Genomic DNA, 24,103 nt, shown 5'->3' on the forward strand with positions numbered 1-24,103 from the left:
GTGTGGTACATAACTATCCAGCACAAGGGCTCACTGAGGGAAAGAAAACTGGATGGTGGAGCAGGGGAAGAACTGGGGAACTGATCTGAAACACCAGGGCATGGAAAGCCAAGTCCTCTGGGCTGAATTCAGGGAGACCTGCCCAAATGTTCTTAAAGGTAACTCAGCCTTAATGCAACAAGCCCACAATTCAGAGGAAGCTCATTTGGCCAGCCTGTCTAGAAATGTGTGTGAGACGTGACTCATTTTTCAGTGTGACAGCACAGGATGTGTGCCTCAGCTAGCTCCAACCTCAGCTGGCAATTACAGAGCACTGCTGCAATTCCTGCTGGTTGCCTTGCTCTGACTGCACTGTGGGCTAGAAACAAACCTCGAGAGAAATGCAGGGTGTACTTCCAAAGTGTTTGATGACCTCCTTCTCATGCTCCTTCTATGAGTAATGGTAGGTGTGACATTTACTCCCCTCTGTGAGGAGAGCACTCCTTTTTCCCTCAAGTTCAGAGGTGCCTACATTTTTCCAAACTGTTTGGCACATCACTCTCAGGTTAATTTTACTGATGAATCACATTGCATGGTTTGGCATACACAGCTATGCTGGAAGTGTCATGAGGATTTAATGTTCTAAAAACAGGCTGTATGTCATAAGGTTTCTATGAAAACATTCTTTAACATAGGCATGCAAAGCCTAAAAGCTGCATTTTACGCTGCTTTGTTTGAGGAGACCAGACCTGCAAGTAATCACAGATTTTTAGAAACTCTGAAACCCTGCAAGATTAATTAAGATTTTTCTCCCTGGCTGCCAAATGAAAGCATTTCTGTTTTAGTGCTCTGTCTATAGCCAAACTTCTCTTACATTCAGCTGCAGTCAAGTGAGTGGATCGGGATCTGGGATGAATTTGGCACGGGGATGGCAGTGCTGTGCTGAATGTGAGCCTCCCTTGCAGGAGGAAGCTCTCCCTGCAATCCATGGCAGGGATGAAATGTCAGTGCAGAGCTCTGTGCTCAGCCACGGCACGTAGCTCAGGGCCAGGGCTGCTGGGGCTGACATTTCATTGCCACCACGTACAGTGTTCTCATGGGAAGTGTAAAACCAAATGTGAGCAAGGAAGGAGTAGCTACACCACCCCAAAGGTTTCCGTGAAGCTTAACTTCACAGGAGACCACTGGTTCTGATTTATCAGCATTACAACCAGACAGCATCCATACAACACGCTCCTCTTTCCAACTTAATCTCAAAATACTTGAACATTATGCTGAAAAGAGTCGCTACAGAACACACTGCACACAGAACTAAACACAGGTTTATTCCTGAAGTTTTAAATTACTGATGCTGCAAATTTGGGACTAACCAAAGGAAAAAATAACTGCAAAAACCCCAATTAACTCAATTCACAGTTTGAGTCTACTTAAGGAATATAATACTTGTATACTAACAAGGGAAGTGTAAAGATTAGCTTACATGGTGTTTTAAAATTTGCTTGTAGGAAAATTAAATTGTGCCTCACAAAAGGACAATACAGACTTAACTCTGCACAAGCACAACAGGTTAATTGGAAAAGCTGATCAGTAACACAGTGAGTTCTACATTAATGGCAATTATATCACAGCATTTTGTGTCGTGTTTTGCCCAATGTGCCACTTCACTAAGGAAACACATTTAAGTGGACACAAAAATATAATATCACTGTAGTATGCAAGTTATTTTAATGTTCTGAAAGGTGCTGCTGGAAATGAAATCGAATTCTAGAGCATGGGTATTCTCCTGAATGCTTATTGATGTCTGCCAGGGCTCACACACTCAAACAAGGCTACAATATAAGGAAGAGGCATGGGGTGGGAATATAAAAAGACATGAGTAAGTGCCATGACTCATGTCCCAAAGTACACAGTTGCCTACATGAATTACACACCTAAAAGGCAACTTGTACATTTCACATACCAAATTTGTGCCTGCAGTCACACAGCTGCATGGACCTTCTCTCCTGGTAATGTGACCGTTTTCAGTGATCACCAACTGCAGCTCTTGACAACAACAGTAGAATAAACCATAATGTAAACAGAATTTTTAAAAATTCTCTCTTCAGTATCACAGGAATCTTATGTAATTCCCAAGTCTGGACCTTGAAAAGGCACTAATAAATGTCACAGGATATTTTCAATGGACCCTGTAATGCACATTACCATGGTTCTCCCTTGGGGCTGTAAACATTTCCTCTGCTTGCCCCTGGTGGAGTTGTCCATCTATCCCAGGCAGGGGAGAGAATGCCCTGGATCCCAGCTATGAGTTATGGTGCCTGTACCTGTGTGAGGACAGCACTGAACAGAAAGAAAAATGTGATCCTCACTTCTGAGGAACCTGTCAAAAAAACCCCCTTTGTATCCAAGTATTTGTGGTAAAAATTCCAGATTTGGGCAAGCCATCATGGGCGAAGTTTAAAATAGGTGTAGCTGCTCCTTCTGTTTGAAGGGTTTTGTGTTAGAGGATCTGACAGAACTGTGACAGAGTGTGACCACTAAAAGCTGATCAGAAGAAGGTAGAAAGATAATTATTTTTAAAATAAAGGAATTTTGAATGGAAAGGCAAACCAATAGTTTCAAAATAAAGATAACATAAATAAAGATTTGTATTTTCAAAATAACTGTTAGCAAGGAACCATACAGTCTAATCTATTGGAAAATAATGATAATGGTACTGTGACCATTAAATTCTTAAAGGGAGAGGTAGTTCATAAATTATGATTTTAAGACCAGTGATTTCACATTTTTAGAAGTGTTTTTAAGTGCTGCTTCACACCTTGGGGAAGAAGTTAAAGAGACTGGTTGCACACTCCAGGGCAATGAGTGAATATACACCCAGGTGTAGAATATACACACATGTATAGAGTGTACACACAGGTGTAGAATATACACACAGGTATAGAATGTACACACATGTATAGAATATTCTGTACACACAGGTATAGAATATACACACACGTATAGAGTGTACACACAGGGATAGAATGTACACACCTATAGAATGTACACACATGTATAAAATATACACACAGGGATAGAATATGCACACATGTATAGAATTTACACCCATGTATAGAATATGCACACATGTACAGAATGTACACACATGTATAGAATGTACACACAGATATAGAATATGCACACAGGGGTAGATTATGCACACATGTATAGAATATGCACACATGTATAGAATGTACACACAAGCATAGAATATTCTATGCACACATGTACAGAATGTACACACATGTATAGAATATTCTATGCACACATGTACAGAATGTACACACATGTATAGAATGTACACACAGATATAGAATATGCACACATGTACAGAATGTACACACATGTATAGAATATTATATGCACACATGTATAGAATGTGCACACATGTATAGAATATACACACAGGTATAGAATATGCACACAGGGGTAGATTATGCACACATATATAGAATATGCAACATGTAAGAATGTGCACACATGTATAAAATGTACACCCATGTAAGAATATGCACACATGTAAGAATGTACACACATGTATAGAATGTACACACATGTATAGAATATGCACACGTGTAAGAATATACACACGTGTATAGAATGTACACACATATATAGAATATACACACATGTACAGATATACACACATGTATAGAATGTACACACATGTATGGAATATGCACACAGGTATAGAATATGCACACAGGGGTAGATTATACACACATGTATAGAATATACACATGTATAGAATATGCACACATGTATAGAATGTACACACATGTATAGATAGACACACATGTATAGAATGTACACACATACATAGAATATACACACATGTACAGATATACACACATGTATAGAATGTACACACATACATAGAATATACACACATGTACAGATATACACACATGTATAGAATGTACACACATACATAGAATATACACACATGTACAGATATACACACATGTATAGAATGTACACACATACATAGAATATACACACATGTCCAGCTCATTTTGCTGTTTTTTCCCTCAGTGTCACTCTGGGCCAGTGCCAGGAGAGCTTGCTGGGTGAGGTGGGTCTATGATCTGAGCCACAACCCCCAGGGTCTTCCTCCTCCTCCTCCCACCTGTGCCAGCTCACCTGGCACCCCTGGATCTGTGCTGCTGGCACTGCTCCCTCCTGTGGGAGCACAGCTGGCTCTGCAGCCTCCAGAGGTTTGGTTGGTGGCCACTCTCTGCAGCTTCAGCGTCTCCACTGGGGTTTGGGAAGCAGCATGAGTGGCTGCTGCAAGCTGCCTGGAGTCAAGTGCACTCCTGGGAATTGTCCATGGGCAGGAGGCAGCTGAGGGCAGCTCTGGGTGAGTGAAATTCAGGAATTCCCTGCGTGCTGTGAGAAAGCTGAGTTGGATGGCTCAGACTCATGGGCACAAACAGGGCCTGCTCTTCTGCTCAGCTACACAATCAGCATTTAGTGCTAGATCTGTGTTCCTCCATACTTGAGGCTCCTTCCTCAATTCTGTGTTTTACTTCAGTTATATTCTGGGTTTCTGCTGCTATGGACTGCTTAGAGGTTTTTTTTCAATATATTAATTTGGTGTTTTCTTCATGCTTAATTTGTAGCACAAAGTTTTTAAAAAGTTCTGCAACCGACTCATCAAAAAAATTTATTCATGTTTTCTGAAAATATCTGAGATGGAAATATATTAAAGTGCCTCATAGTGTAAGACAGGAGGTATTCATTATTACAATTTTTTACTTAAAAACCTATCCATATCCTTTCTATAAAAATCTTATTTTCTGTAGTACCACTGAAATGTTGACAGGTTCTTTTACCAAGGTACCATAAAAGATGGATGAAATTATTAATAATTTTTAACTCAATTTAATAAAATATATTGCCAGTATGACAGCCCTCACCCTCACATGCAGCAGATGCAGTAGCTAATCACATGTAATTAAGATAGTCACAGTAAGAAAATACAAATACTTTAGTGGCATTTATATCTATCTATATCTATCTATCTATCTATCAATCTATCATCTATCTATCTATCTATCTATCTATCTATCTATCTATCTATCTATCTATCTATCTATCCATCCATCCATCCATCCATCCATCCATCCATCCATCTATCCATCTTCATTAGAAAAGTTACAGTGAAGATGAATGCACTCAAGTTTGGCTTTTCAAATTCAGCTAGTTATCTATAACTATAGGTATTTCTGAATATTATCTCAAACATTGAACTCTGGATCTTGATACACAGCACTTCATCTTCTTTATAAAGCCTAGATTTAATTTGAGTCTGTTTCTGCAGACCCACCTGCTTTGTGTGCCTCTGTTGTGCCTTGTAACCAGCATCCATCAGTGCTGCTCTCCCTCCTGAACAGATCAACTCTCTCACCTTGTGATACACTTCTGCCATCTTTTATAAAAAGCAGGTTGTGTTAAATATATCACCAAACAAAGACAAATTTCAGTCACATTCTGAATTAACATGAACTTAAGAAACACAAGTTTGAGGGATATTTGTTAACTTAGAGTTAGGTGATTTTTGCTGCACATTGAGCCACTACACGGATCTGATTGTACATCAAGAGAAATTCAGAGCTGGATTGACAGTGTTCCAAATTCAGAGCTCCTTCACTCTTTATTGACTATTACGAAAATCATCCATGTTTTATTCCTATGACTGTTGATTCAATACTTACCCGCAGTACTCTGTCAGAATCTCCAGGCTAAACCTACCAATTTTAACCATCAGAAAGACTTCAAACATTATCACCAACTTGTTTGCATTGAAGAACAATTTCTTTTTGCCTTGCAGGTGGTACTGTGAAGGGAAGGAGCTTGAGAACTCACCAGACATCCAGATCATCCAGGCAGGAGAGCGACACTCTCTGGTCATTGTTGAGGCCTTTGAGGAGGACACGGGGCGCTACTCGTGCTTTGCCTCCAACATCTATGGAACTGACTCCACCTCTGCAGAGATTTACATAGAAGGTAATCACACAGCTGTTCCACAAACCGATGGTTGAAACTAAGATATAATTATGTGTCTTGTTTGCTGACTGTGATAGTTTTGTCATTAAAAAAACCATAGCAGGAGTCAACACTTTCCATCGTTACCAAAATCATTATTATTTTCCTGTAAAACACTCTTCAGACAAGGGACCAGCCCTTACATTTTATTGTGTTACTTCCCAGAGGTTTTATATATCTCACTGCAAGATTCAAGTCTAAAAATACTCAGATTCTGAAACTACCTTGTATTTTTTGTCTGTGGAACTCTACAGAAGTGTAAGAAACTAAACTTTGTGTCTAATTCTTATTAATCCCTTTTCCCTACAGTCATTATTGCAAATTGAATGTAGGACAGCTTCCTCTTAACTCTTTCTTGGGACCTTGTAACCAAAATAAATATGCCATCAATTTTATATTCTCCTTGCCCAGTAGATGCTGTAAATCAAACAGAATATATATTTGCAGGTTTAGGTGTCCTTTCTTTCTCCTTATGCTTTTTACTGTACATAGTAGACCTAAGAGTGGTCTATGTATTATATTTCTTTTTACACTTTCTTGGGTAAGATTTGAGATTGAATCCATTATTGTGCTAGCATGACTACAAACTTAAAATAACCACATAGAATTTTTTTTCTTTTTCTCTCAGAGAAGCATACTATGGGCACCATCACTGAGCACAGTGGGGCCATTCACAAATTAAAGCAATACCCAAAAGATGAATTTAGTTTTGCTGCTATTCTCCTTCCATGACTCTAAGTTGACAGGGAAAGGACAAATCCTTTTTTCAGCATCTGCCCTGCCCTGATCAGAGGGAGATGTCTGTGCTTGGCAGGGATTTACAAGGCAGGGGCCAAGGTGGGTGCTGGATGGGAGCCAGGGCTGTGGGAGATGCTCACTGGCAGGAACTGCACAGAAAATGCAAATTCCAGCACGGTGAGGGCAGAATCAGAAGTGTAAAATGTCTCAGTAAGTGACAGCAGTCAGAAAACAGAGAGAGGATCTCCTTCACACTGTGGCACAAGGCACCAGCTGGAGAACAACAGCCACAGCTCCAGGTCTCTCTTTTTCCTTTCAATCTGGTGGCATCGGGTGTCTGAGAGAAGAGACTTGTACTCAGTTCACAACAAATACGGGCTAAATCATAGTGGCATTTGAAAAAGAGCCCAAGGAACACCCAGGTATTCATTCCCTCTTGGATGTTCCTCTCCTTACTTCAGCTGCACCTGCTCCCAATGTGCCTCATCCCAAGAGCAGCAGCTCTGCCCCTTGCCCAGTGTGGGACCTGTTCACCTCTCCTGCTGTGGGGCTTCTGTCTGGGCACAGCTTTATAACACACACCCATGGAGGGGGCTACAGGAAAGCTGGATGAAGGTTTGTACCATTCAGAGAGAAACTCAAAACCTCTCTGCTAAATGATTTTTTTTATTTTTTCACAGGCATCTCTTCTTCTGACTCTGAAGGTGAAATCACCAAGGACGAAATGGATCAGTAAGTTTAAAACCAACTACACCTCCCAAATTTCTTACAGTAAAAACCCCACTAGTGCAGACATTTCAGCTTGCAGCTGCCAAGACATTATCATTCTGTTTAGGATTAGTTTGGGTTGGTTGTGTTGGGTTTTGTTTGTGCACTTGTTTGCTTTACAAATAGTATGGAACAAACACCAGTTTGCTTTTGTGTCCTCAACTTTGGATTAAGAACCGAATTTTCACTATTAAATGTTAATATAAAAGGAAAGGTGTTACCATAAATATTGAAATTCTAAAATTGATTTACTAAAACAAAAGGCATTTGACTAGATTCAGCTTAAATGCTGATTTAAGTGTCTGACTTGGACAAAGAATGCAGTACAGTTTCTCACATGAAAATACACAAAGTTTTTGGCAGAATATAGGTAGATTGATGATTTAGATTTAAGATGAAGAAATTAATAGACATGCACTAGAGTGAACTGAAACGGTGTGAAAGACTATTTAATTATAAAAAGAAAATATGTCAGATGTAACCTAAAATCTGGGAAATATTATTTATTCATTTCTTTATTTTTCCTAACTGAAATCCATCCCCTGATGATTTAGAACTTGATACAATGCTGTTAAAAATCTTTCAGAATCAAAGTCCTTCTATGAACTAGAAAGGGAGTCAGACTGCTTGAAAACTAAAATAGTCAGTCTTTTATTTTGAACTCCTTTGTATGCACAGATTCAACATCAAAAGCAACCAGTCCCTGATAAAAGAGGCCCTAATCAGATAGATTTATGCACCCTCTTGGTTTTTTCCACCACTAAGGAGAATTACACTCATTACAAATGCCAGTTTTTAAAATGCAAAGAGAAGACATTTGCAGTGTATTTGACTGAACACCTCAGGCTGACAGCAAATCCTATTGTATGCAATTTAAACTTCAAGGTCATAAATTACTCCAGATGGAACTGGTTCATGGACTTTGATAAATGTTAGGGGTTTTATAAAACTTAAGGTTAAGAAAGTCTCAGATTTGGGATGTACTGCTAATCAGTTTGGATGAATTGTGAAGTTTTCCATTCCAGCTCAGCCCTGTCCAAATGTCACAGGCAGTTTTTTTTTTTTTGTTTTATTTTTTTTTTTCCAAATTCACCTCATTAGGTGTCAATGTAGGGTTGGCCATGATCCTGATCACTTGATGGCATCTCTGAATCACTTACCTCATCAAATTGTGAGGTAATTTTCTTCTCAGAATGCTGCTCTGACATCACAGTGGGATGTCCCCAAATTATCACATTATGAAAGGCCAGTTTTGGGTGCAATGTCTTCATTTCTGCTCAGCTTCCACTGCCATCACACCAATCTGAGCGCCTGTAACTAAAGGGAGCTCATATGAGAACAGGTGCTAAAAGAAGTTCAAAAGAGAAATCAGTGATCACAACAGCTGTACCTTCACTCTGAGTAAAGCACCCTCTGTTTTGAAGGCTAGATTTTCTGGGGGGAATTCAAACTGAATAAAAAGACCAGCTGTTCACTGTCTGCATCATTTCCCCAAAAAGGGTCAGCTCTTGTATTTCCATATATAAGCAACCACAAAGTGAAGAGGTGTCAATCTGTACACTAGAACTGATGATATGTTGATCAGAAAGCATGTCTCTGTTTTATTTTTGAGCAATTAATTACTGAATCTGTATCCAAGCAAACCGTGGTATTTGCATTACCTTAGAGGCCCCAAAATGGAAAGCAGCAGTGTCCTCTGTGAGACCAGCATTGCTCTCTCTTGCTGCTGTGAGCTGGTAAAGCCACAGCTGGGATAACCCAGGCCAAAAATGAGATCTCAGAGCGCCCAGGTGCGCAGGCAGACTGACCAAACGCAGCTGTACAGAGCACGGCTCAGCCTGGAGCAGGAGGAGCTCAGCGCCAGCAGCGAGGCTGTAACTGAGACAGATGTGACTCAGGGACACACACACGGCTCTGGCCTCCCGTCAGAGAATTGTTCTTGGTTAATGTTTCACAGCAAACCAAAGCCGGCCAACACCTCTGTGAACGCAGCGTCTCCTGCTGTCAGAGCTGCAGCCAAGCACCAAGAAAGCTCCAAGGCCCCGGCAGCTGAGCTCCAGCCCGTGTCTGTCCTGGTCCAGACTGTGCCACCGCCAGTTAACCAGGTAGGGGGACACCTTGGGGCATTTCTAGGACTAAAAGTGAGCTCTTAACAAAGTCTTTCTTCTGCAGTTTGGGACTGAGAACGCCAAATTTTCTAACATTTGCTTTGCTGTTGAACTCCAGCTTTTAGCCTGGCAGCCATCCAGACACTGCACAGGATCCAGATGTGTTCCTGGGGCTGCACAGGATCCAGGTGTGTTCCTGGGGCTGCACAGGATCCAGGTGTGTTCCTGGGGCTGCACAGGATCCAGGTGTGTTCATTGAGGCTGCACAGGATCCAGATGTGTTCATTGAGGCTGCACAGGATCCAGGTGTGTTCCTGGGGCTGCACAGGATCCAGGTGTGTTCATTGGGGCTGCACAGGATCCAGATGTGTTCCTGGGGCTGCACAGGATCCAGGTGTGTTCCTGGGGCTGCACAGGATCCAGATGTGTTCATTGGGGTTGCACAGGATCCAGGTGTGTTCCTGGGGCTGCACAGGATCCAGATGTGTTCATGGGGCTGCACAGGATCCAGGTGTGTTCCTGGGGCTGCACAGGATCCAGATGTGTTCATTGAGGCTGCACAGGATCCAGGTGTGTTCCTGGGGCTGCACAGGATCCAGGTGTGTTCACGGGGCTGCACAGGATCCAGGTGTGTTCCTGGGGCTGCACAGGATCCAGATGTGTTCATTGAGGCTGCACAGGATCCAGATGTGTTCATTGAGGCTGCACAGGATCCAGGTGTGTTCCTGGGGCTGCACAGGATCCAGATGTGTTCATTGGGCTGCACAGGATCCAGGTGTGTTCATTGAGGCTGCACAGGATCCAGGTGTGTTCCTGGGGCTGCACAGGATCCAGATGTGTTCCTGGGGCTGCACAGGATCCAGATGTGTTCATTGAGGCTGCACAGGATCCAGGTGTGTTCATGGGGCTGCACAGGATCCAGGTGTGTTCCTGGGGCTGCACAGGATCCAGATGTGTTCATTGAGGCTGCACAGGATCCAGGTGTGTTCCTGGGGCTGCACAGGATCCAGATGTGTTCCCTGGGCTGCACAGGATCCAGGTGTGTTCCTGGGGCTGCACAGGATCCAGATGTGTTCCTGGGGCTGCACAGGATCCAGGTGTGTTCACGGGGCTGCACAGGATCCAGGTGTGTTCCGGGGGCTGCACAGGATCCAGATGTGTTCATTGAGGCTGCACAGGATCCAGATGTGTTCATTGAGGCTGCACAGGATCCAGGTGTGTTCCTGGGGCTGCACAGGATCCAGATGTGTTCATTGGGCTGCACAGGATCCAGGTGTGTTCATTGAGGCTGCACAGGATCCAGGTGTGTTCCTGGGGCTGCACAGGATCCAGATGTGTTCCTGGGGCTGCACAGGATCCAGATGTGTTCATTGAGGCTGCACAGGATCCAGGTGTGTTCCTGGGGCTGCACAGGATCCAGATGTGTTCATTGAGGCTGCACAGGATCCAGATGTGTTCCTGGGGCTGCACAGGATCCAGGTGTGTTCATTGAGGCTGCACAGGATCCAGATGTGTTCCTGGGGCTGCACAGGATCCAGGTGTGTTCACTGAGGCTGCACAGGATCCAGATGTGTTCATTGGGCTGCACAGGATCCAGGTGTGTTCATTGAGGCTGCACAGGATCCAGGTGTGTTCCGGGGGCTGCACAGGATCCAGGTGTGTTCCTGGGGCTGCACAGGATCCAGATGTGTTCCTGGGGCTGCACAGGATCCAGGTGTGTTCCTGGGGCTGCACAGGATCCAGGTGTGTTCCTGGGGCTGCACAGGATCCAGATGTGTTCATTGAGGCTGCACAGGATCCAGATGTGTTCATTGAGGCTGCACAGGATCCAGGTGTGTTCATTGAGGCTGCACAGGATCCAGGTGTGTTCCTGGGGCTGCACAGGATCCAGGTGTGTTCATTGAGGCTGCACAGGATCCAGATGTGTTCATTGAGGCTGCACAGGATCCAGGTGTGTTCATGGGGCTGCACAGGATCCAGGTGTGTTCATTGAGGCTGCACAGGATCCAGATGTGTTCATTGAGGCTGCACAGGATCCAGATGTGTTCCTGGGGCTGCACAGGATCCAGGTGTGTTCATGGGGCTGCACAGGATCCAGGTGTGTTCCTGGGGCTGCACAGGATCCAGATGTGTTCATTGAGGCTGCACAGGATCCAGGTGTGTTCCGGGGGCTGCACAGGATCCAGGTGTGTTCATTGAGGCTGCACAGGATCCAGGTGTGTTCCTGGGGCTGCACAGGATCCAGGTGTGTTCATGGGGCTGCACAGGATCCAGATGTGTTCATTGAGGCTGCACAGGATCCAGGTGTGTTCCTGGGGCTGCACAGGATCCAGGTGTGTTCATTGGGGCTGCACAGGATCCAGGTGTGTTCATGGGGCTGCACAGGATCCAGATGTGTTCATTGAGGCTGCACAGGATCCAGGTGTGTTCCTGGGGCTGCACAGGATCCAGATGTGTTCCCTGGGCTGCACAGGATCCAGGTGTGTTCCGGGGGCTGCACAGGATCCAGATGTGTTCCTGGGGCTGCACAGGATCCAGGTGTGTTCACGGGGCTGCACAGGATCCAGGTGTGTTCCTGGGGCTGCACAGGATCCAGATGTGTTCATTGAGGCTGCACAGGATCCAGATGTGTTCATTGAGGCTGCACAGGATCCAGGTGTGTTCCGGGGGCTGCACAGGATCCAGGTGTGTTCCTGGGGCTGCACAGGATCCAGATGTGTTCCTGGGGCTGCACAGGATCCAGGTGTGTTCATTGAGGCTGCACAGGATCCAGGTGTGTTCATTGGGGCTGCACAGGATCCAGGTGCATTCCTGCAGCTCCGAGGCTGGAAGGGCACCTGGCTGTGCCCTTCTCCCATCCCAAACTGCCTCATGCCCCTTCCAGCCCAGCAGGATTTCCTCTCCCTCCATGCAGAGCTCACTTGAAGTCCTTTCCTTCCAATGAAACTTACTTTAAGCGGAATCGTTTCACTGCTATGTTCGCTTTATATGTAAATAAACTTGTTTGCCACATAACATTTTACTTTCCACATCAAAGGAAATTAACATTACCATGTTCTAATTAACGCTACCATGTTCTAATTAACATTGCCATGTTCTAATTAACATTGCCATGTTCCAATTAACATTACCATGCGTTGGGAGTGCTTTTTGTTGCAAACTGACAGCACATTCACAGTTGTGAATTCTTTCCAGGTAGGAAAGAGTGCCATACTTACTTAAAACCAAAAAGTTCACAAGTTTCTCACTTTCCAGTGCCTTTTCAAAGCTTACAGCCCAGGGTTAGGTGGTAAGCAATGAACAGATACTGAACAGGGGAACCAATGCACGTTTGCTTTTGATTACAATGAGAACAGAGCTAAGAACAAATAGAACTAAGTAACACGTTTCCAATTTGAAAGAAGATGCTTAAGGGTAATAGTTATCTGAAAAATCACTACTGTTAAACTTTGTTGGCTGATAAGGCACCATCTGTGTGTAAATTTGGCTATTTCCTGAGATACTGAATCATTAATTCTGCTGCTCTGAGGCAACTCCCGGTACACTAAAATAAAAAATTGAGTATTAAATACTCAATCCGTATAACAAAGTTTCCCTGCAGGGAAACAATTACATTCTGCTCCACTGAGTAGGATCAACAGGTTGACATCCCACCTCTGTAAAAGGTTTGGGTTTGGCAAAGGAGAAGAATTATAGTAGCAGTCACACACGTGACTTAACATTTCCTTATTAACATCAATAACTATTTTGTAGATTAAGGATTTTTAAAAGAAGACTATGACCAAGCAGACAACATATATTTGCCTTATTGAAGTATGAAGAAAAGATGTTCCAATACACTGTGCTAAAGCTTTTCTTGCCATGATGAACTGAGTAAGGCAATAAATTAATAACATTTCTGCTGTTATCCCATCCAGGAAGATCACCAGCAGCTGTCCACAACAGAATTTCTGTTCATTGCATTAGGTATTTTGCTTTGGAATTCATCCACCAAAATCTCTTTCATGTCATTCCAAAAGCACATTTCTCTTGTATGTGAATAAATTCAATAATGTCTGCACACCTCAACATCATCTTGTGATGTTTTGCAATCCACAGGCTCAAAGCCCCACTAACTATTTGCAAGGACTGGATGGAAGACCTATAATTGCTGCTCCTGTATTTACAAAGGTAATTTCTTCTGTGACATATTTGAAAAGTAGAGGTCAGAGAACTGTAAAGAGAGATAACGAAAAATGAGCTCTCAAAAAAAAAAAAAAAAAGAAAAAAAGGGGAAAAAATATGCTTTTCCTAAGCCATTCAAGGGTTTAAGTGGCTTTATTAAATCTTAGTGAAATCAGTGTTACATCCAGACCATTAAGACATTTACTGACTGTCTATTCATTTTCTCTAATAGATGTTACAGGATATTTCAGCTTCTGAGGGGCAGCTTGTTGTTTTTGAATGTCGGGTGAAAGGAGCTCCTTCCCCAAAGGTTGAATGGTATAGAGAAGGAACACTGATAGAAGACTCTCCAGATTTTAGGATATTACAGAAAAGTATGTTTCTTGTGTGAAAATATTGTGTCTAATTAAATACAGGCAAGCAACAAAATTGCTAACATAGCAACACTGTGAATTTCTTGTTACAACTGTAATTTTAATTTTCAAACGCAGTCAGAACATCTGCCATTTCCTCTAAGTCACTGAAATGCTAAAATTGTGAAAATTCAACAGGAATTCCTTAAATACCACACTAAACCTAAGTGAAACAATGGTTCATCATATCTTGATTTCATGCGGGTCAGAGTTTCAGAAATTGTCTTCAAGACAAAATAAAATTGTGCCAATACTGGAAAAAAACCCCACCCAGCTACTTGGAGAATTTATTTCCTATTCCCAAGTTCCCAACAGTGTTCATAAGTGTTCACATTGTTCAACTGTGCCTTTGACATATTATTGAGTAAAAGGCCTGGCTGTCTTCACCTCCCCTTAAACAGAAAATTGGATCAAAAAGAGTATTCCATCTTATTGAGAAGGTTAAACACTATATATAGTGCTTAAGGAAAAAGAAATATTGGCAAAAATAATTATATTCAATCTAATAATTCTGTTCTTCTTCCCTTTAGAACCACGATCTATGGCTGAACCAGGTGAGGTTCATAACTTTTAATTACATAAATGTGGTGGTTTAACTTTATAAAATATTAAATATAAAACTTCGTTATTTAATTAACATAGTTTCTTCTTTTCCTCATGTTCTGTAGCTACTAGTGGCACACATTTCACTGTAGGCTGTTCCACAAACATGTAACTTGAATTAATTCAGTCTCTTTTGCAGAAAATACTTCCACTTTGCTTAGACCCAGTTTTACCTCTGGATTTAAACGAGCTAAAGATTAATAAAATGAATGTATGAGGGTCCCCTGTACATCTGAGGTCCCGAAGCACAGGAGATGAGGTAGAGCTGAGCTATTTTTACCCAGTTTACCAGTCAGGGAACATTGCACCAGATGCTCAGCCATGTCAGCCGTTCCCTGCGCTCCCGAGCGGCGAAATGTGAGAGCAGCACCCCAGGTGTGGCACCCCTGGCATCAGCAAATCCTGTAAATGTGGCTGGGCCTGCTGATGCCAAGGACCAGGGCAGAACGGGCTCTGCCCCACAGGGCTGCAGCACGGGAGCCCTGTAGCTCTGGCTATTTCTCCATGACAGATTCGCTCTCCTCATGGCTCTTTGCCATCAAAAATATGAAGTCGCACCTGTCAAGATGCAAAATTATCAAAGAAAAAAAATTATCAAGTCAGTACTAATCCTTATGGAATACAAACTTCTGTGTTCTCCTTGCCCTATTTGAAACATTTTTACCCCAAAAAGAGTCGTGAAAGAAAGTGCCTGTGTCTGAGAGTGAGGAATATGAAGATGGAGCCTCTGCCAGAAGGCAGTGCCACTGTTCTGTTACTGTGCCGTGGCATCACTGCTGAGTAATGTGAGGCACTTTTTAGGGGATAATCAGCTGGGTGCAGTTGTCACAGCCTCATCACCCGCTGCTCATTCAGAAGGAATCTGGATTTCCATGCATGCAGTGGTTGGCAGATGCCAGCATGATAAACTAGATACTATAATGCCTTAAACTAGTTCTGTTATCATACTGCTATAATAAACTATTATTCTCCTATAGTTGATAGGAAACAATCTCTTTGTTGCTCTTGGGTTTTCCTTGGTGATGACATGAAACAATCAAGTTCAAGTGTACAAAAGTACCCATAGAATATTTATCCTGTAGGGGTTTAGCAAAGTCTATTGCACAACTGTAGAAAAATAGCCACTGAGTAGGTGAAGGAATTTTATCAGCCCACATTTAAATTCACTTTAGATGTTGCTGTCCCTCCTCCTCCCAGCTACTCAGGCAAACCAAAAGACTTCAAATCCCATCATAGCAGGTATTTATAAGCTGGCACTGCTGCCCAGCCTGGTCAGACAGGAATGGCATAAACCCAGACTGACTTTTCTAGATGGAATATGGTTTTACCTAGTACAATTTTGCTAGCATATTTTTGGTGCCCTTTAGTCATCTTCACAAAGAAGTCAAAAGTTAACTTTCTGTAAGCACAGTTAGCACTACCCCCTCTATCTGCAAATCTGTACTTTTGAAAACAACAGGCTATATGTATGATATGAGGTTTATATTTATCCCCATTACAGAGTGACTCCACTTGAATTGTTCCCAGTCAATTATAATTAATCTTTCAATCATCAGAGATGAAAAATACCTATATTTTAATGAGCTGAGAGCGTGGAGTACACTATATATTTTTCCAAATTAAATTTTCAGTTCTTTTAAGTCTGTACTTCATGTTAGGAAAACATTTTCTAATGTTTTCCACACTCTGCTGACACCTGTTCTTTGCTTCCATTGGGCGTGCTGGAGCACAGAGGGTACCAGCTGCTGCAGACAATGCTGATAACAGCTGCTGCACACAAAGGCTGCCAAAACTGATAATACTGATGGAGCTAGAAACAAAGTGAGCAAGGTGGAAGTCCCTAAGGAAATCTCCCCAAAGGCAGTCAGGGTTCTGTGTGTTTGGTCACTGCACGCTCGCTCCAAGTGCTAACCCTGCTCCGGTGCTTTGCAGAGGAGATTTGTACTCTGGTTATTGCTGAAGTGTTTTCAGAAGATTCTGGCAGTTTCACCTGTACTGCAAGCAATAAATATGGCACAGTGTCCAGCATAGCTCGTCTGACTGTCAAAGGTAAGAGCCAGTGAGTCCTTTAAAGCTCCTGGTAAATCCAGCAGAGCTGGGATTTGGGCTGTGTGCTGTTGGCTCCAATGCAGCTCAAGCTCTGGCACTGTTCCTCGTAAGTAAAAAGTGTGGGAATTCTCTGGGGAAAAAACAAATACAAAAAAACAAATACATCTTTGTATTTCAAAGATGTAGGGGAATAATTCACTGGGGACATGGCTGAAGACCACTGACTGATTTTCCAAACTGGAGCAGTGTCCCTTTCCCCTCTACCTTTACAATATTCCCTTTTCAAGGGAATTTGTTCTCAAACAAACACGGTCAATCAAGCCAGTGCAACAGCTGGAAGGACAGAGCGAGTGCTTTCATTTCACTATGATTTCTGGCACTTACACGTCCCAAAGGTCTGACCTTTCCTCTTCCAGCTCCCGAGGAGAGCAGCAGCACTGCTGCCCTTCACACGACGTGCTCCATCGACTTTGTGGCCACCGAGCACCAGGCTGCCCCCCAGGCTCCTTCCAGCCTCCACAGCCAAGCCCCCAGACCCAAACTGGAGGGAGTCCTGGTGAACCACAACGAGCCCAGGTCCAGCTCCAAGGCAGGGCTCCGCGTGCACTTCAAGCTGCCCGAAGATGAGAAGGGCAGTGAATCCTCCTCAGAGGATGGACCCGGCACCACCAACCAAAGCAGACCCAACCACTTCCCTGAGAAGATAAACGGACAGCCAGTGAAAACACCAGAGCCAGCATCACCATCCAAGGAGCCTCCCCCAGTGCTGGCTAAACCTAAGCTGTAAGTAAACAGAAGTCTAATTCTCAGGAGCATCGCTGAGATTATTTAGTGTTTATTGACCACAACACTATTGCACCAGAGTGAAAACTCAAATGCAGGATAAAGAGATTACATGGTATTGGCCTAGCTGACCATAATCTTAGAAAACAAATTCTCCAGCACTAGATTATTTTTTCTGCATATCTCTCTCAGGAAAAGTGACCTCCAATTTAAAAAGAAAAATGTTTTCCCTTTGAAATGTTATTAATTCCACAATGCTTTCTGCTGCAATCAAGAGGTGAAGAACACTGATCTTATGCAGGCAAAATAAAAGTAGGTTCTTCAGACATATCTCACTCAGTTCTGGGTATGAAATGCTGCCCAAAGCAGACACACTCAGGCTAACACACAGTACAGACTGTCATCCCAAAGGCCTCCTGACTCGTGTGTCCCACAAACGTCATCTCCCCCCAAAACAGATAAAATACTTGGAAATGCTTGATAATGGGAACCCACTTGAGCTAAAAAGTGATTGGTGCACTGGGAGCTCGAGGGGAAATTTGAAGAAGTAATGTGGTTTTCTTAGAGGACAATTTATGGAATTCACACTGCAGTTTATTATGAGAAGTATTTTCAGCATTTTTTCAACCTCCCACACGTAATTTAACAAACATCTTCATTTAGTTTCTTAAATATGCAGAGGCTTTTCCTGAGAGCTCAGGAATGACTCCATCATGTAATTCCCTGGTACTCTCAAGCCAGGATGTAATTCCATAGCATAAACATTACAAGGAGAAGACAGAACTTACATTCCTTGTGGCAGAGGGAGAACTCGGAGCACAGGGTTTGAATTGTGAAGCCCACATTCACAGCCCTGCACACTTTCTGAGCTATAGTGAGTTTTGGGGGGACAGAACCAGTATTTAAGTGCCCAGTGCTTGCACAGAGCAGAATTTCTCTCAGCTACCCCTCCCAAAAAAGCTGTGTTACAAAGAATTGCTTTATTATGCAGATGTATACATGAAGGGCACAAAATCAGGCCCACAGAACTACTAACTCCACCATTCTCCTTTATGAAAGCTTGAAATTGCTATCTTTATCTGCCTTTAATGTGGTTTTTGTTTGGTACATTGTATAGACAAAGTCTTTTAACTAAAACCAATTATGATGAGCATGTATTTGCTTTGTCAGGAGCTGTTGTGCTTGGTCTCTATATCCACATTTTCCACTTTTTATCAATAGATATTTAATACTCCACAGTTTATTACACAATCATTTTCCATCTCTTCCATGTCTTTTCTGGTTTTGGAAGGGAAAAAGCTCTCCTGTTTTTCATGTGCTGTATTTCCATAGACATAATAACTAAATAAACCTCTTGACAAGGCAAAATTATTTTCCTTAACTTCAAAGTAAGAAAGCCTTGAAAAACTGTCTAGTAGATAGCATCTAGAGAAACAACAACTGCATGGAATGCAAGTCCTCTCTGAGTTACCCACTCCTGCCTGTCACTGAGTGCCAACACCACCTAAACCCCATTGGTAGCATATCCTGTGGTGGATTATTACACAGCTTTAGCAGTCAAAGTGCTGGTTTCAGAAACCATTTCAGCAGGAGGTAAATAATGCAACCTGGCTTACAAACTCTCATTTAAATTATGATACACCAAATCTCACTCTCAGTTACACAAGCAAGGAGCTACTAGGGTGACTTTGACAGTGATATCCCTTAAATATCTTTGAGTAAGATTTATATTTATATTTATATTTCATATACTAAAATGTAAAAATTATCTTCAATCAAACAATTTGTGGACAAAAAGCTTTGGTGCCTCTGGCAAAGAAGGGAACATGAAGGAAAAGGTTATTTTAGTAGGAAACTAATATTATGCTTCTCTCGTAATGTTAGAGAATATGCCATGTAGCAGTTTCCTGCCTCTTACTGCATGACAGGACACTGAATTTTCCTCTCTGAATTCATACACACAAATGCAGCCAACTGGCTCACGTGGGGCTCGTAACCAATTCTGTTCATCTTTATTTTCTGTGCAGTGACCAGAGCCAGCTAAAGCAGCTCCACAACCAGGTCCTGCTCGAGCAGCAGCAGGTGCACCAGGCGTCTCTGAGAGAGCTGTCCTTCGCCAGCACGCTGGTGAATTCTGCCAGCGCCCTGTGCCAGCAGCCCGGCTCCGTGCTGTACAGGCCGGGCTCGGCCTCGGGCTACGGGCGCCCCAAGCAGCCGCCGGGCAGCCCCTGTGCCAGCTCCTCCTCAGGCTCCCTGGGCAGGACGAACGCCACGGAGAAGCTCCCGGCCAACGCGGCGCGGGCCTCGGGAGGCCTCGCAGGCCGCAGCGAGCAGCCCAGCCCCAGGGAGGCCGCGGTGCCCCCGCTGCCGCTGCCTGCCCTGAAGCAGTTCCAGCCCCAGAGCGTGGCCCCTGCTCCCCTGTCCCCCACGGCGCGCATCCAGAACCCCGTGGCGTTCCTCAGCGCTGTCCTGCCTTCCCTGCCCGCTGCACCATCCACCAACGCCATGGGCCTGCCCAGAAGCAGCCCGGCCACGTGAGTAGCACCAACCAGGGGCGCAGAAACAGCGACAACGCTCAAGGGAAGCGGGACGTGTTTCTGTCCGGCTGTTCAGTGGGGAGTGTCCCGGTGCAGGGCAAATTCTGGAGAGAGCTCACTGGCTGGGGATAAAAGCATCAAAAGCACCATACGGTCAACCCCAGGACAGGGAGTCGCTGAAATGCAAGTCTTCTGCAAAATAGAAAAGTGGGATATCCAGATATTCTGGGAATTTAATCCAACCTTTACACCCAGTAATTCTGGAGAGAGCTCACAGGCTGGGGATAAAAGCACCATACGGTCAACCCCAGGACAGGGAGTCGCTGAAATGCAAGTCTTCTGCAAAATAGAAAAGTGGGATATCCAGATATTCTGGGAATTTAATCCAACCTTTACACCCAGTAAAGAAAAGAAGGGATAACACCTGCCGCAATACAACACGAAATGGCGCTGAGACGTCCAAGGCAAAAAGGGCTGGTTTATTTCTGGACCTCGATATTTATAGAATTCCAAATGTGACCATGGATTGGAGGATGAAATTGCCACCTCTCCAACCACACTGGTCCATCAATTCTCTCCTCCTCCAGAAAGGAATGCAAAACAATCATTATTTACATGAAAAGTGTGTGAGAAACTCCATTAGAGATGTAAACATCAGAAGGCTTAGAAGAACTTAGAAAGAGAGAATTGATGGAGAGATGTGAGTGTACAAACAGATATACAAGAGTGTGGGGGCTCAGAGGTTCATAAGACTGTACTGGTGTGAGAGAAGATGTTTCATGAGCTTGCAGGATAAGTCACTCCAAAGCTCTCTGCTTACACCAGGTATAAAAACATTCATACCTATTGTAAGCAAGAAGTAAAGTTTTAAAGGTATCTCATACTGCAAGGGTTTTTCTAGTCCAGGTGAATCTAAGAAATAACTTCTGTAAAGGTATTTTTCTGGTTGCAGTACTTTCAACATTTGAGGTCCCCCAGAAAAACCTCAGGAGAGTTAATGGTTTGCACATAAATAATTTAATTAAGAGCCAGCAGGATTTCTATGACAAAACAGCTACCGTGGTAAAGCAAATAAGGATGATGATGTACTGACAAAGTGGGGGCATTAGGATTCTCTTCTTTAGTGGTGGAGCTGAAGCAAATTTCCCTTTTGTGGACTACGTGAACTCTGCGTTAGCATGGCTAGCACCTGTACACTGGTACAGCTGTTTACCAAACTGTTTACCAGAGAACTCCAAATCCTGCTCAAAGCAAGGAATATTTTCCCCTTTTATCAATGGTACAGCTCAAGGTAGTGGTAACCACCAGCAAGTCACAATCTCCTGGCTATCCTGCTGATACCAGATCAACCAAATTGTCATTACAGCAGAAGAATGTGCTCTGTGTCTATAGCATTCACCACTCTGTGTGCCAAGAATTCTGCCTTCAGACCTGTACTCTTTACTTAACTTTACTAAAATCAAACACACATCTATAAAAACAAACAAACAAACAAACAAACAAAAAATAACCCTGCTGATATTGGGTGTCATAAAAGGGTGAGAGAAATTAAAGGAGTAAAAGTTCATGGAAAGAGTAAATGATCAGGGAGGATGTGAGATAAAGATCAATGAGATGTGAGATAAAGATCAATTGTATTAACTTTTAAATTATTGCCTGATAGCAGTCAAATGTGCACGTTGTACACCTCAGGTAACACCTACACTCATTTATTTAGCATTTACTGTGACATCATTATTGCAGGATAAATATAAATGGCACTTAGATGTTTATTGTACCATTACAATCCTTACTTTCTTTAAGATTTGTGTTTTTAATTTCTACTGCATGGGAATGGGATTATTTTACACATTAAGATAGTACCAAAAAAAAAAAAAAACAAACATATCCTGTATTGTGCTTTGGCTCCTAAGTGAATAAATAACACAGGTTCCACCATAATGTATCATAGCATACAGGTGACAGTATATATATAAAAATATATATAAATACTGGTTGCTGCATGTTAGTATCAGAATTTTCTTTTAATAGCCCAACCCAGGGATTAAAGAAAAACCTGAAGCCTCTGCCATTGGCAACAGAGGATTCCATTCGGGAAAACAAAGCTGCACTTGTAAAGGACCTGGAGAGAAAACTGCATTTCAGAGAGGATGCTAACCAGCAAAGTGGTCAGCAGGTAAGAAAATCAGGTGTTATAGAAGTAAATTTCACTCATGAACAAGACACATATGATGATGGTGTGGGAAAAAAGGTGTTGGTGTGGGTGAGATGCTGCACAGCTTTGCAGGAGGAGCTTTCATGTGAGTGCTGGTTTGGAACAGCAAACTGGAACTTTAAACAGAAAGCATGAGGGATGCAGCTGTAGAAAATTCACTTTGTGACTGAGCAGCATTTCTCAGTTCTGATCATCTCAAAGGCTGGTATGAATGTAAAACTCCTTTATTTTCATGGAAGCTTCTGGACATTGGCTTTTAAATTTTTGCTTTACAAGTTGCTCAATTCATTGCACAAACACATTCATACACTCTGTTTTAAAACAAAGTGTAATGTAACAAACCAGTTTAGGATAAGGTTTTTGTTCTTCTTTCAGTTGAACTAAAAATGGGCTTTCAACTTCCAAATGTATTTCCAAACTTCCAAACTTATATGAATTGACAGGGACTTCTTGGAGAACTTTTATAAGAATTTAACAAAATAAAAAACCTTTTACAAAGTTCAAGGAACAAAATATCAGTTCCCTCTTCATTGGAATCACTGGATCTGCGCACTGTCTATGAAACTAAAGAAGAAGTAAAAAATTAAATAGTATTTAGAGGTTGAAATTACTAAACCTGAACAAAATGATCACTACCAGTGTCAAAGTTAGTTGCTGACAGCAAAAGATATTTATACTCATACTTATTTGTTATTCTATATGAGACCAAACCTAAATCTTGATTCTCAAATTCCTCAAACACTGGAAAAGTTCAAAGGTGGCACTTGTGTAATTGTTACAGTAATTAGAATGCCAATGGCAATGAACTAAAACCAGTAAAGGTTTCCTCATTTTCCTCTCAACTCCCAACTTTAATCCCTTCTGACTTTACTCTTCTCATCTGAGAAAAGCCTACTCCAGCAAATTCAAGTCTGAGTTTTCTCCTCAATGAAGGCAGTGACTATTTCAACAGATGCCAGGATGGAGAGTATTTTCCAAAATTCCTATTGTTTTACACTATACAGCACAGTCAGCATCATGAGAATAATAGGCTGGAGTGCTGCATTCACACCCATATATTCTGTCCTTGTTTTTCCTCTCACAGTTAACACAGAATTAAAAAAGGAGACATTTTCATTCCACACATGGAATATCTGTATTAAATCAATTATTGTAATGGTAGGGCAAGGCTTACTCTGTCATAAATACAAATGCAAGTCTCCTCTGAGTGAGAGATCACTGCAAAATGGAGTACAGAATCCAGTTAGAATCTCAGATGTTGGTTTCCTTGTATTGTCTACATACTACCTTAAAATTTCCTTCTCAGAAAATGTGTCCTCTGGTGTATTTTCATTTAGAGCATTGTACTGGGACCCCACATTTCAATGGCAGAGTTCATTCCCACTTACAATACCTGCAGAGCACGCAGGGATCATCCAGAACAAATGCTGCAGATGACAAGCCTGTGCCTTAAAGTCCTGGTATTGTCTTGTACTGCTACATAAAGGGCAGTAATGAACAGGAGGGATCTGCATTCTGGTGCTCTATTTATTATCTAAAATTGACTTTCATATGAAAAATGTTCAGCTCACAAGATGGGATTTTCCTAAGTGTCAGCATTATGCACTCAGCAGGATATCTGATAATCCAGATGCACTCCTTCTGTTTCATCCAGTACAT

General features: G+C 42.6%; 1 protein-coding gene across 1 annotated transcript in view; it reads left to right on the forward strand.

Annotated features, from left to right (window-relative positions):
• Positions 1-24,103, forward strand: part of MYPN (myopalladin) — a 58,516-nt gene that overhangs the window by 11,996 nt on the left and 22,417 nt on the right. The window contains exons 3-12 of the mRNA XM_059476902.1: positions 5,852-6,027; positions 7,485-7,536; positions 9,530-9,677; positions 13,779-13,850; positions 14,077-14,218; positions 14,788-14,811; positions 16,793-16,909; positions 17,326-17,692; positions 19,720-20,226; positions 22,261-22,405. Of these exons, the coding sequence (XP_059332885.1) occupies positions 5,852-6,027; positions 7,485-7,536; positions 9,530-9,677; positions 13,779-13,850; positions 14,077-14,218; positions 14,788-14,811; positions 16,793-16,909; positions 17,326-17,692; positions 19,720-20,226; positions 22,261-22,405 (1,750 nt within the window). The remainder of the gene's footprint in view (positions 1-5,851; positions 6,028-7,484; positions 7,537-9,529; positions 9,678-13,778; positions 13,851-14,076; positions 14,219-14,787; positions 14,812-16,792; positions 16,910-17,325; positions 17,693-19,719; positions 20,227-22,260; positions 22,406-24,103) is intronic.

This window comes from Ammospiza nelsoni, chromosome 8 (assembly GCF_027579445.1).
Source record: "Ammospiza nelsoni isolate bAmmNel1 chromosome 8, bAmmNel1.pri, whole genome shotgun sequence".
Taxonomy (NCBI): domain Eukaryota; kingdom Metazoa; phylum Chordata; class Aves; order Passeriformes; family Passerellidae; genus Ammospiza; species Ammospiza nelsoni.